This window comes from Xiphophorus hellerii, chromosome 17 (genome assembly GCF_003331165.1).
Source record: "Xiphophorus hellerii strain 12219 chromosome 17, Xiphophorus_hellerii-4.1, whole genome shotgun sequence".
NCBI lineage: Eukaryota > Metazoa > Chordata > Actinopteri > Cyprinodontiformes > Poeciliidae > Xiphophorus > Xiphophorus hellerii.
In genome coordinates this window covers 8,898,649-8,911,408 of record NC_045688.1, presented here as the reverse complement: position 1 = coordinate 8,911,408, position 12,760 = coordinate 8,898,649, and the positions used below count along the sequence as shown (strand labels likewise).

General features: G+C 37.2%; 1 protein-coding gene across 1 annotated transcript in view; it reads left to right on the top strand.

Annotated features, from left to right (window-relative positions):
- The window catches only part of pawr (PRKC, apoptosis, WT1, regulator), a 62,917-nt gene extending 50,932 nt beyond the window's left edge, over positions 1 to 11,985 (top strand). The window contains exons 4-7 of the mRNA XM_032589464.1: positions 1,061 to 1,095; positions 4,457 to 4,574; positions 7,408 to 7,491; positions 10,001 to 11,985. Coding sequence (XP_032445355.1) covers positions 1,061 to 1,095; positions 4,457 to 4,574; positions 7,408 to 7,491; positions 10,001 to 10,087 — 324 coding nt within the window. The 3' untranslated portion in view covers positions 10,088 to 11,985. The remainder of the gene's footprint in view (positions 1 to 1,060; positions 1,096 to 4,456; positions 4,575 to 7,407; positions 7,492 to 10,000) is intronic.
- Positions 11,986 to 12,760: the final 775 nt, after the last annotated feature.

The following is a 12,760-nucleotide window of genomic DNA, read 5'->3' as shown; positions in this document are numbered from 1 at the left end:
GACCTTAGATATGTGAAAAAAAATAATGAACCTAAAATATAAAAAGTTATATGGAGTTTAATAAAGCTCAGCAACTTAAAGTAGAATAGGATATAGCTGAATAATCTTTTGTCTAGTGTATAAATGTCAAAGCAAGGCACATAATAAAAATTGGAAAAATTAAGTCTTACATATTTGTAACTACATTTTGTGCAACTCTTCTTATCTCTACTAATTTTTCAGCATTAATCTTTGTTTTTCTGCAGTTGTATCAAAGTATGTTCACACCCATTTCTGTATCAAAAATCCACCTCCTTAAAACTAATTCATATTAGTTTCAAGGAGATGTTAGTTTCATGTTAATTACCAAAAATGTTGTAAAAATTATTTATTTCTTTTTCTGAAGCAGTCTTGTTGCTCAGACGTTGCATTGTACAAATCTTTTTATATTTCAGAGGTGAAGGTCACAATTCATCTGCAGGTAACATACATGTCAGTCTTAAAGATGGCTGCGTGTATGAAACAAAAAAAATAAGCATTGATGAATGGAGTCTAGCAGAACAACGGCTCTTCAATCAACCTTAGGACCCTTCACTGCACAGAACCTCAGGAAAAAGGAGATCCGCATTCATCTCCCAGAACCTGCGACATACACTTCATTTTTCTCAAAAGCGAGATTTTCCTGAAGGCGACGCCACTCACTGCTGGATAGATCTAAACAATCTTTAGATCTTTTTTAGATTATACAATAATGGGAAAATAAGAAAAAAAACACCCCTTCCATGTTTCAAAACAAGATTGCCTTTTCCAACTTGAGGCTACAGAGTTTGTGGTGAACTATGGAATGAAACAAAGCCCATTTATATCAGCTCAGCTGCTGTTGCTTTTGAACTTTCATGCACAACCTTAAGGCTCTTTATAAATGCTTCTCCTGATGAATTTCTCTTATTTCTGTAGATGTCTTTTTGTTCTCCTCGTGGTGAGCCAACACATCCTTAGGCAGATGGAACAAACAGAGTTATATTTTTCTGTTAATACACTGTGTATGCAAATTAAGCAATTTTTCTCATTTGTTTTGCAGGAAACCCCTAAAGCTGCTTCTGGACGTTTTAAGAGGTGAGATTCATATTTTGATTTTGATTAGGCATAAAGTGTCATTTTTTGACAAGTCTGTCAAGTGAGTGAAAAGAAGCCTGGAGATAATGATCGCAAGATTTTCTCTGAAACTGCTGGACTGTTTTGATTTCCCAGAGTTTTCCTCCCTCGATGCAGCCTGTTTCTTGCTCTTATGGTTCAAGAAGGATGATGGCTGATGGCTGTTTTTTGAACAGTAGCTGACAGGACACCATCTGGACCTATGACACTTGGTTCAGGCCTTCACTTCCCTGCTGTGGCAGACATGGAGTGCTGAAAGTAAATGGCTTGCTTTGAAAGGTTTTGTGGGAAATTACTGGGTCAGTTTGGTTTAGCTTTGCTCTGGCATTTGATGAAAGGCTTTTGAACTTCTTCTCGAAGTCGACAAACATCAACTTTGGCTCCTTTCCTAGCAGACATATTTTCACTTCCTGTATAGTTTTTTTCCTTGCTTTTTCCGACATATCATTAAGACTCAATTGTTTATTTTACTTGATAATGAAGTATGCAGTATTTGTTTTGCTGTCTGTGCAATCGAAGTGAGCAGTTCTAATCCAACCCTGAGTCTGTTTCTCAAGCTGACATTCAATCTGTCTGTGTAATTATGGTTTTTGCCCCATCAGCTGGCCCGGCTACACTTGGATGCTCTGCAATTCTGCAACAGATAACCTGCCAGGTGGGCTGGGTCGCACAAGATGGCTAAAAGGGCAACAATACAAAGCACTCTCTAATTTACTGTCTTTAAAATGTTCCTGTTGCAAAGTGTTGATCTAACACATTGGTGTTAGAACCTGAAGGATTTTTTGGGTTTTGTCATTATTGAAAATCCGTTTATATGTATTAAGTCTACAAAAACAAAACACCCACACATCTAATTGCTGCACTTATCTTGACACTGAAAACCAAGTCACTAAGCATTGAAAAGAAAATGTAATATTAATCTATTTGAACCTTCAGATGTCTTCCTTTTTTGCACATTTGTCACTCTTAAATATTTCAGATCAACAAAAACAACAGGAAAAATTTGTGACCCATGTTACCCATGCTAACTTGACTAACTCGGCTTTGTTACCCATGATGGGGTGATGAACATCCTGCTTGGTGAAAAGCATATTTTTATTTGGTATGCTGTAGTATTTAAATGACCTCACTGATTAATTTTCTAACCTTGGAGCTCTGAATGGAAAGATTGGTGAGCAGGCTGCAAATCCAGCGCTTTAATACTCTGTCATGTGACTTCAAGTGAAGATATGGCTTATTCTGCATCAATACAAGTTTGTGGAAAGACGCTGGTATACCTGTGGCTGCTGCTGCCCCTCCTGTTTGTGCTTCCAACCCTCTCTCCTGCTGAGGCTCCCAGGAGTGTGTGATTGGCTCTGCCTCTCACTCTCAGACCGAACTCTGTGGGGTGCTAATGGGCCACGGTGTGATATTTAGTCTTGAGGCCGTGGATGTTTAGGCTCAGCCTCAGCCCCTGCTGTGCATCCTGGAGAACCCTTGTTGGGTTTGTGGAGTGTTTCTGGGCACCACGGAGACGGCAGGAAGAGGTATATGAAAGGTATGCCTTTTGTTTTGAGCTTCTTTAGAAGCGTCCTGTTCAGATAATTTTTCAGCATGCTCATACACTTTAAACGAAGAAAAGAGACAAAGGAAATGTACCTTGTCTGGGTGCAGAGAAGTACAAGGGAGAGTACTTCAAGGACTTTGCTTAGATCAAAAGCAAAGGATTCTCCAGTCTTTGTTGTTTTCTTTGTAGGAAGGAACAGAAATGAGCTGTTGGCTGTATAAATGTCATAGCCTAGAAAAACACCTGCTGTGCATGATAAATGGCACTGAAGGCTTGGAAACTTAAACACGATGTTAACCAAATAAGACTTCAGTTCTTGGTTTTGGATTTTATACTAAATAATGAGCTGGTAAAAAGATTCATGCAGATATGCTGTTTGTAAAGTCAATAAAATGTTGATTTTCAACATTCTCTGTAATTTCTAACAGATCTTCCTGTTGTAACATTTGTGGACACACAGGGCAAACAATACATGTGATCAATGTAAATTATTACAAATCATATTCCTGGATGCTTATTAATTTCATTTGTGTATACCCACACATGTATCCACTGATTTACTAAAACATAATTCCTTAAAGCCATTAAAAATTAAGATTCCTGTTTAAATTATCTCAAAAGTTGTGGTTAGAGATTAACCAAAAATATGCTCAAATATCAGTTTTTCAGATTTATTTGAAAAGTATAAATAGTTAAATGTTTGATTGTAGTAGTTTTAAAAACAAGATTAAACTTAGCAATTTTCCTCTCCTCTGTCCAAGGTTGTCCATATATTCAAACCTTAGGACGCTGTGCAAACTGTTGAGCACGGTAGTGGTGCTATCATACCAAGGATCTGTTTGCTGCCTGAGGCTATGGTCCTTTGAGCAAAGTTAATTTGATGATGAATAAGGTGGACAGTCTACAATGTCCAAATAACTCAGTGAAGAGCAAAGGATTGTTTTCACACCAAAATAGCCTGGTGGACTCATTTTAAAAGGGAAAATGTTTCATGTTGATATTTTGAAAGCAAAATAAAAAGGCTGTGAGGTTCAGGGTGGCTCAGTTGGTAGAGCACCCATACCATGTATGCTGAACGTGATTGTCCTGGGTCTCATGTCTGTTTCAGCAGTGAAATGATTCAAACATTCGCTCATCTCAATGAATCCTGCCGTCTCCACTACAGTTTGATTCTCTGGCAATTGAATTTTATAAACTGGTCACATTCTGCAGAGAAAGCAATTCAAGTTTTCCCCTTGTCAGTAATTATTTGAAAAAGGTCTAACAAATAAGAAAGCAAACTGCACATAATTATTTTGAAGCTAGTTTGTGTGGTGCTCAAAGTTCATTCAGAAACCTCTAAATCTATTTTCTTTGCAACTTAAGAACAGTGACGCACATTTGCTACTGCCACGCTAGGAGGCTTTTGAAGCTGAAATATATGAAATGTTTCCTAATCGGAAGCCTTTTTATACAAAAATTGCAAATCCTCATCTTTCTCTTCACCATTAAAAGAATAAGAAGCACAGGGGTTATTAATAATACAGGCCTAATTGAAAGTGCAAATATGCTGAAGATATTCCCACCTGTTCTTTTGATGATAGATGTGTCATCCTATTGAAGTTTAATAATGTGCCTCTGATTCATACCTTCAAACGGCCTCTGAATGGAGACAATAAGACCTAAATGTCACTCTTTCTTTCTTTTTTTTAGAACTTCATGAAGGACATGAAGTTGAAGGACCAATATAATAAAGTTGAGCAAGGTTTAAATATGGTCTGTTTGAATTTGTTACAGCTCTGCAAGGCAGGGGATGGAAGAGGAGGCTGGTGGGAACATCAGACAGCGAGAAAACCGTCACAGCACAGAGAGTGGAGAGGAAAATCTGGAGAAGAGGGTGGAGGAGCTGGAGAAGGTACGTACATAGCCTGAGCTGTTGTTCTTCGCCTCCACAGAAGCATGAGCAATGTTGTACCTGTCATCACAAATATAGGTAAATATCAGCCTGATAACATCCAAAGGTTTGTATTTCCTATGAAGGAAAAAGGTGAGTAAAGTGAGCATCTGCTCTGATGCTCCAGGTGAACCAGCCTGTTGGCAGGTTTTATTCCCTGCCTGCTCTATGAAGGTCAGAGTGTGTTGCTCTGTTCCTGTCAAACAAGTGTGATATTACTTTGCTTCAGGTGGAGGATTATTATCGTTCTGGGTATTTTAATGAGATTGTATAATAGACCAACACAAATTGGTGCTTAACTAAAGTGAAAAAAAATCTACACAGTTTTTAAGAACATAAAACCAAATATGATATATATGCATTAGTATTCCCTTTTACTGGGATGTTCCTATGTGAAATGCAGTAAAAGCAATTGCATTCAAAAGTCATCAGATTTGAAACGTAGTGGATGTGTGTAATTACAGATCTTCACTGAAGGTTTATAGATGATTTTGCTTGCCACACACTTTCTTTGAATGATCTCAAGCACATCCTCCCCTCTTTATCTAGTAAGCAGTCTGCTAATTAGATTTAAAGTAATTTCACATTGTTGCTTTGCCCCAAAAATGTCCTGCATTGGAATCATGGGTTGAAGTTTTCCTACATGGAGTTTGCATGTGTGGGTTCTTTCCGATTACTACAGCATTTTTTATTTGTTAAAGAGTCACAAAATGATGATTGATTGAAATCAAAACTGATTGATAAATATTTCCTGAAATCATGCAGCCCTACTCTGTGAAATAATATTATGCCTTAGGGCCCAGCTCCGGGTTTTTCATGCAGAACTCCACAATATTAAGTCATAGTGGTAGCTGCTTGTCTTTTCTCTACATAACTGCATCTTAATAGAAAGCCAGTCACACCTGGATAAGACGAGACAAAAAATAGAACAGCAGAGCCCAAATCCCAATAAGCAATTTAACAAAGACCCCGCATCTCACCCCTAATCTCGTCGTACTCTATGGTTGATATTTCAAATAAAAATTGGATTCTCTGTGTTTCCCTGTTCTGAAAGTAACACCGGATTGTTAAACTTAACGCCTCAATAAAAAGAGCTCTGTTCAGAAGATATGATCCAATTTGAGATCTTTGTGCAACTGTTGAATTTTTGACTTTCTGCCTACAAACGGTGGCAGAAATCCTCTCTGTTGATGGAAGAGATGCCCTTTACCAGTGCAGATATGTCTTTTGCTTCCGCAGTGGAAAAAACTCCACTCAGAATCAAATGTCACACGAGTGGCTTTGGAAAAAAGACTTTTTATGCAAGTACCGCACTGGCCTCCCTGACTTCAGCGTGACATGTTTCTCAGGGTCAAATGACTGAAAGTGCTTTGGAAGCAGTGTCTGGCACTCTTTATTTTTGGTGTGGGTTGTTTCTTACACTTCCAAGCAAATAGCCAGGCTTGTTTGTCTGAGATTTTTGCTTTTTAGAAGACCGAATACTCCCACACAAATTATGCAGAGGTTCCTTAGATAAATGTTGCACATAAACACAAATAATCTTGAGACGGATCACATCAAACGAGCTAAACTTTTAAAAATTAATAAGAGTCTAGCTCCTACACGTGCTTTCGTTTAAAAGGAATGGAAGAATCATTTCTTCAGGTATCTATGTGGGAGTTCAAAGACATTATGTTCTTTTAAAATAATGGTTGAATTTTTTATTTTTTTTTTCTGAAAACATTTACATCCTCTTCATTATATTTTACTATTTCCTGCACCTCCACTTGGTCACTATGGAGACAATGTCATATCTATCTGTAACAGAAAAAGTACAGTGTGGAAATAATGGTTTGAGGTCATTAACATAATAAAAGAACAGTTCAAAATGTTAATCTAATGTGTTCAGAGCCTCTATCCCACCTTCTTATTGTATAAAGAGAAATAGTTTGTTTCAAGCTTTGGAAAAAGGCACATTTTAAGGCTGACTTTAACATACAATTTTAAGGAAATAAATTGCTTTTCAGATATTGTAGGGAATTGAATATTTAAATGATCCTAAAACAATAATGTAAGTTTTCAACACCAACCAAAGAAATAAAAATAGAGATTTTCTAATACTTTTTGGGGCTACCATAGGCATTAGGATTTATAGCTCTTTGCTTCTTTTATTGTAATAAAAGACAAAACATTAATATTTCTAGACTTTACATCCCATCCCATTCTTATGTTTATATCAATCCACTCTTCAGTCCATCCTTCTGTCCTTATATCCTTGTATTTCTTCATCATATCCATCTTTTATTCATCTGTCCATTTGTACGAACACCCATCCACTTGTTTTTTCCATTCATCCATCTATACACCATCTATCCATCCATCCCTCATTCCATGAAACAAAAGTTGTCCTTCCAAATGTTCATGCATCCCCCCTAAATCTATTTAACTATCATCCATCCATATTACTCCATCCGTCTATTCGCCTTATGTCTCTGGTTTTTGAGGTTTCCTATTGAAAGCCTGGCCTTTCTATGAATTCACAGTGAACTTCTTTTTTATGGATCTACAAACTGACAGAAAAGAGCTGTGAAACTTTGGAAAATGTACAGGAACCCTGAATGGCTAAAAGAACTTGCAAATAATTGCTCGACCCAAAATTTAACATAACTGTATTATTTATATACTATTTTCAAATGTATAATATCTTTCACATGTTAGTGAACCTACTAATTGCAAAGCTTTCTGGATGTATTGATTCTTTATGACCCTAAATGTGATCCTATTGTTCTTTATGGGGCTGGCTGCTGTGCTCCAGGAGCTGTTCAGGCTGGTGAAGGTTGTTCGGGACAGAGGCAAAGTCATTGAAAAACTGAAGGAGGAAATCGAATTGCTAAACCTGGTAAGTGCAGCCTCCATCATACTTATTACTGTAATTATTATATGCTCAAACGTCTGATATTTTGAGTCTTTTTGTCTTGGCAAAGTGTGGGTAGATTGCGTAGGCCTTAGAATCATTTGGCATTTTACTGAAGTTGTGTATAACAGTTCTGAGGGTTTCGTGGGAAGAACATTTTTTAGTCTTTTATTCACATGCCTGGGATTTAAAGGCAGAAATACTTGATTTTTAGGAATTACAAGTTATTGGTCTGTGTTTGAAATAAGTAAAAAAACCCCTCAGGGTTCATTTTGTGCAGCAGCTTGTCTCGCAAGTTTAAGCAGATGTCCTGTCTGCTTAAAGACGTGATTATAAACTTTCCAAATGAATTTCACTCTCAACTCTACCGTGCAATTTTACATTCAACAAAAGTACAACTTAAAGCCAAACAAAAGAATTATGAAATTACAACCGTACCTACTTGCTAATCAGTGTTGCATTGTCAGACTTCCTCTGGTGGGACGGCAAAGATTACAATCAGCCACCGTTTTAGAGGAAAGATGTCATTTCACAGCTGGACTCCTCCTCTTAAAAAGGGTTTTTGAAGTTCATCGTACCCTCTAGGATTCAGTGCCATCTTCATTTTTAAATGGCTCCACAATCAGCCAGATAAGTTCGATAGATATGCTTCTCACACTCAACTGTGACATGTTAAATAGTTGGCTATTATGATCAGATTTTTAGTAATGTCTTTTAAAATTGCTGGGGCTCTCACGAATGTTAAGTGTACTTATTACAATTAATAAAGGGCATCCTTGTCTGACCATGATACTCAGATCAATTTATACAGCAATTTGATCACAAATAAAAAATTTTAACAAGAATGTCTGCACAAAAGCCTGTTTACTTTCCACAAAATGATAAAAGAAATTTATGAACCTTCTAAACTTTTTTTTACCCAAATACCCCAATGATCCCAACTCAACTCTCTCCCAATACCAGCTTTTTGCTTGATCCAAAGGACTGGTTGACAGAACATCTGTCTTTTGGCTTCTCCTGGAGTAAAATGGCAGATTGTCATATCTAAACTACTCTTAGGAAATTGATATTTTCTTTCTGTGAAGCCTATGAAAGTCTAAACAGATCAAACTTGGCTGTCAGGGATATGCAAATTTTTGGCAGCAAGTTGAATGAATGTCTCCTGGTTATTATCTGTCCACTTTTGTTGTTAGGACGGATGCCACGCGACCCATCTGTAAACACAAAGGATGCAATATTACAGGAGGCATCGCTCTGATAGCATCACAGGGATACGCATCCTGTTATAACAGTAGGGTTTTATATAAGGATGCTGGAAGAAGCATGAGAAATATCTCTGAGTGAAGCTGCTGCAGGGGCCGCATGTCAGGCAGGAGATAACGGCTGATCCAGTCAGCATCTCTGCAGAGCGAGATTGAACCCTCAGACGGCGTTGAAGTTTATTTGGGTGGAAAAAAACCTGATAACTCTAAGGTTGCGGATTTGTATCTCCTCTTTGATAAGCTTTCGAGAGAGCTTGAGTTCACAAAAGTTCAAAGAGGTGTGTTATTGATCCTGATTAGATCATATTTCTAATGAGAAACATTTTGAGCCTCAAACTTGCAAAAACTTTCATTAAAACAGTTGATATTTCACTCTTTCAATTAATAACTGTCTGTTGTTTGAGCACTGAAAATTGAGCGTGAAATAATAATTAGTGCGATGCAAATTTTATAAAAAACTACATAATAAACTGAGCAATAACCTAAACTTTTCTGATAGGTTTTGTTACTAATATTTTCAGTCCTGATCAAAAGAGACCAAAAGCTTCCGACTCTGTTAGGTTTTGATGGAGTTCATCAGGATGAACAGCAGCATCCTGAATGACAATATTACAATAGTATCAAATGAACATTTCTGTGAAAGTGATGGGGTGCAGGCCTGAAAATTAGAGGAAAATGTTGCCAGAGTCCAAATGAAACCTTTGAAAGACTTTCAGAAACTTTTAAACATTTATTATAAGGCGGGGTTCTTAGAAGGTCAATGCGATTAAAAAAAGGGATCAATGCGCAAAGCTAAGCATTAAAAACATCTGGATTTGAAATCCTTGTAGGTTTCTTTGAAAACAACTTCCTTTGCATTGTTCTTAAAAGAAAAAAAGTCTCACAGTGAAGATTAGATACCTTTAGGATAAGTCTTTAGTTTCCTCCAAATGTTGTTCAGCTCATTTTCAACAACAACACAATCACAGGCGGTGATGGAGGCGAGAATAAATGAGAAGTGTCAGCTTGATAAGCGAGAACTGTTGCAACTTGGAGCCGCCGTCATTCGCAACTAATTGAGGCTGTCAATGGCTAATTTGCTGCTATCAAGACAGCCTCAGTTTTCGCAGAGTAAACCTCGTTTTAACTTTCAGACTTCAACCGAGCCAAACTCGCTCAGAGTAATAAAGAGGTTGTGTGTGGAGTATTCATGTAAAAGGTACAGACAGTGGTGCGCTATGTCCTCTCCACAGGACCTGGATGAGTTTGAAGATGAGAATGAGCAGCTCAAACAAGAGAACAAGACTCTGCTGAAAGTGGTGGGACAGCTGACAATGTAGAGCTGCTCTGATTGGTCCAGACTTGAAGCAGCGACTCGATCCATCTCCCCGATGTCCTGCTGGAGGTCAGATCCTACAACGTGGCCTTGCATCCGTTTCATTTGGTGTAGATTACTTTAGCTTATCATCCATCTTGAATGCTGGTCATTTGCCCCCTTTTCCATTTTATCCCTCCATTTTTCAACTACCAAACCAATTGGATGTTACATACTGACTTTTTCTATTTCATACCCGAAAAAGGGATGTTATGATTGTCATTTTCTATAATCTATCCTTTGTGATTCTATGACTGTAATACATAATATGTACCATCAGGAGGTTGCTTGTACTATGTAGTATTTTATAGATGTAGATCTTCATTTGTGAATTAGAACCAAAATAAAAGGAGTTGATATGTAATGTGAGTTTTCAGGATAATATCTTAAATTGAATCAATTTTTTATGGTTCACTGATCATTTGTTTTTAATTTCTAAAAATAATAAAGAAGTATAAACCAATGCCAAGTGGCTTTAGGATATGGGTTTAAAATTTAAAGAGCATTGGGTGAAGTGGCACATATTGGTATGAAATGACAAAAAGGGGCAAATTGACCCAAAACCTTTTGAGAGTTAAAATCAAAAACACATGTATACCAATTGTTATGAAATCTAGGCTGAGTGGTGGAGGTTGTCTATCATCTTATACATATTTAATGTAAATGTATTGTACATAGCTTGTTTAGATTGTTCATTATCAAGATTTCTGTCAATATCTTAAAAGAAATAAACTTTGAATGTACGTGCTGGAATAACTAGGCACAAGAAAATCTGTTTAGTTACGAAAAATCTTTTTACAAAAGAATTTACAGCATTTGGACCAAATTAAACAACAGTATCGCCAGCCAAAGTGGGCGTAGTGCTTTGAAGTGCATGAAACGTTTTTCTTTTCCTTCTTTCAAACTTGTTGAAGCCTGGTGCTTTCTTAAGTAAATGGCATTCCAGTTACTACAATTTTTAATAACTTCTTGGTACATCTCAATCCAGCAGGAGCCTCTTTAAATGTTTTAATTTGTAAATATGTCCAAATGAAATGAAGACGTTGAGCTTTACGCATTTTATTAGCGTCTTGACTCATATTCTTGTTGGTGTCAAAAAGCTTTTGGGGGATTTACATGTTACTACAGATTTTTATAGGTTTTTTGTTGCAACCTGCAAAAGAACCACTTCCTGTGATGAATTGCTGGAACAAACTGAATCTGCTTTGTTTAGTTAAGGGACAGTCTTGGCCTTGCAAAAACATTCATAAACTGTGAACTTTCCCACATTCTGTTACATCACAACCAGTAACAGCAACATCTTTCATTGGGATTTTGAGACGGAGCAACACAAAGTCTTGCAAATGTTTTTACAAATGAAAATTTCAAAAGTCTGGAGTGCATTTGTATTTACCCATCATCCCCCTCTAAATATAAAAGTCAACATTTGTACAAGAATAACTATATATGCAATGTTTAAATTACACAATTTCTGGTTATTGACTTCTAAAGACAGTTTGGTTTCACTAGATTTTATTTAGCTATTAGAGAAAAGGGGAGCTGAATGCAAATGCATGCCACACTTTTCAACTTTTGTCCTATAAATATGTTAGAAATCCACACATAATTTTCTCTGTACTTCACATAGCATGACAAAAATATGAAAATAGGTATGAATACTTTTGCAAGGTGCTGTATATTAAGATCATTTTACTCCAGGGAGCTCCTTGCTGCAACAGGTAATCTTAAAGCGGCGATGTATTCACACCTTTTGGGGTGAAAGACCAGCCCCTTACAGACCAACATCACTGATCTATTTCTCTTTCCATTACTTAACGCTTGTACAGAAGATTAAGTCATTTAATAAAAGTTTGATTATCTCTCTCAGTCGACTCGCTTGTGTTCATTAACGCTAATTCGATGCGATGATACTGTGCTGCTGAGTCGGTAATGCAATGTGACGGTCGTGGTGGTGTATGTGGTTGGGGTTAGTTTCTCCTCTTGGTTCTCTGCTGAAAATGATTCAACATGTCAATCACTAACTTGACTGCATCTGAGACATTAAAAAGCCCTATCTCACTTATTATGCAACTAAAGCGCATTAATTCCCCCACCTAGTGACAGAGCAAGGAGGGAAGAATCTGTATCTGACTAATGTTCACTAAATTTCCAGATAATGGCCTCTTTCTGTGACTGGAAAGTGCTGGAGGCTCTCTGCGTAATCCCTATTAGCATTTTTATGGAAAGTTGCGAGGTTTGTCATTTTAAATAGCCACAGAGGGCACAGACAATCCATATCTGCCTTTGGTTAGTCACGATAAGCTGCCATTCAGCTCTCAGCAGCTCCATCAGACCTCCACTGAAGTTCAGACACTGTCACAATGCTTTCAGTCTCATCATAGCTCAGTAAATAACAGGTTTCTCTGCGTGTGATGAAATGGTTTGTCAGCACTTCTCTGAAGAGTTTTTTTTAAGCTTTTCAAGAAAATGTTTGCATCAAGTTGCAGAATAGTCTGGGAAAGAAAATGTACCAATATTACACACAGAAGCATTGGGAACATTAGCAGATATTTACTGGCTTAAATCTAAGAACACATTGTCCATTTCCACATTTACTACATAATTAATTTTTAGGTTTGTAACAAACATCTATGTATGT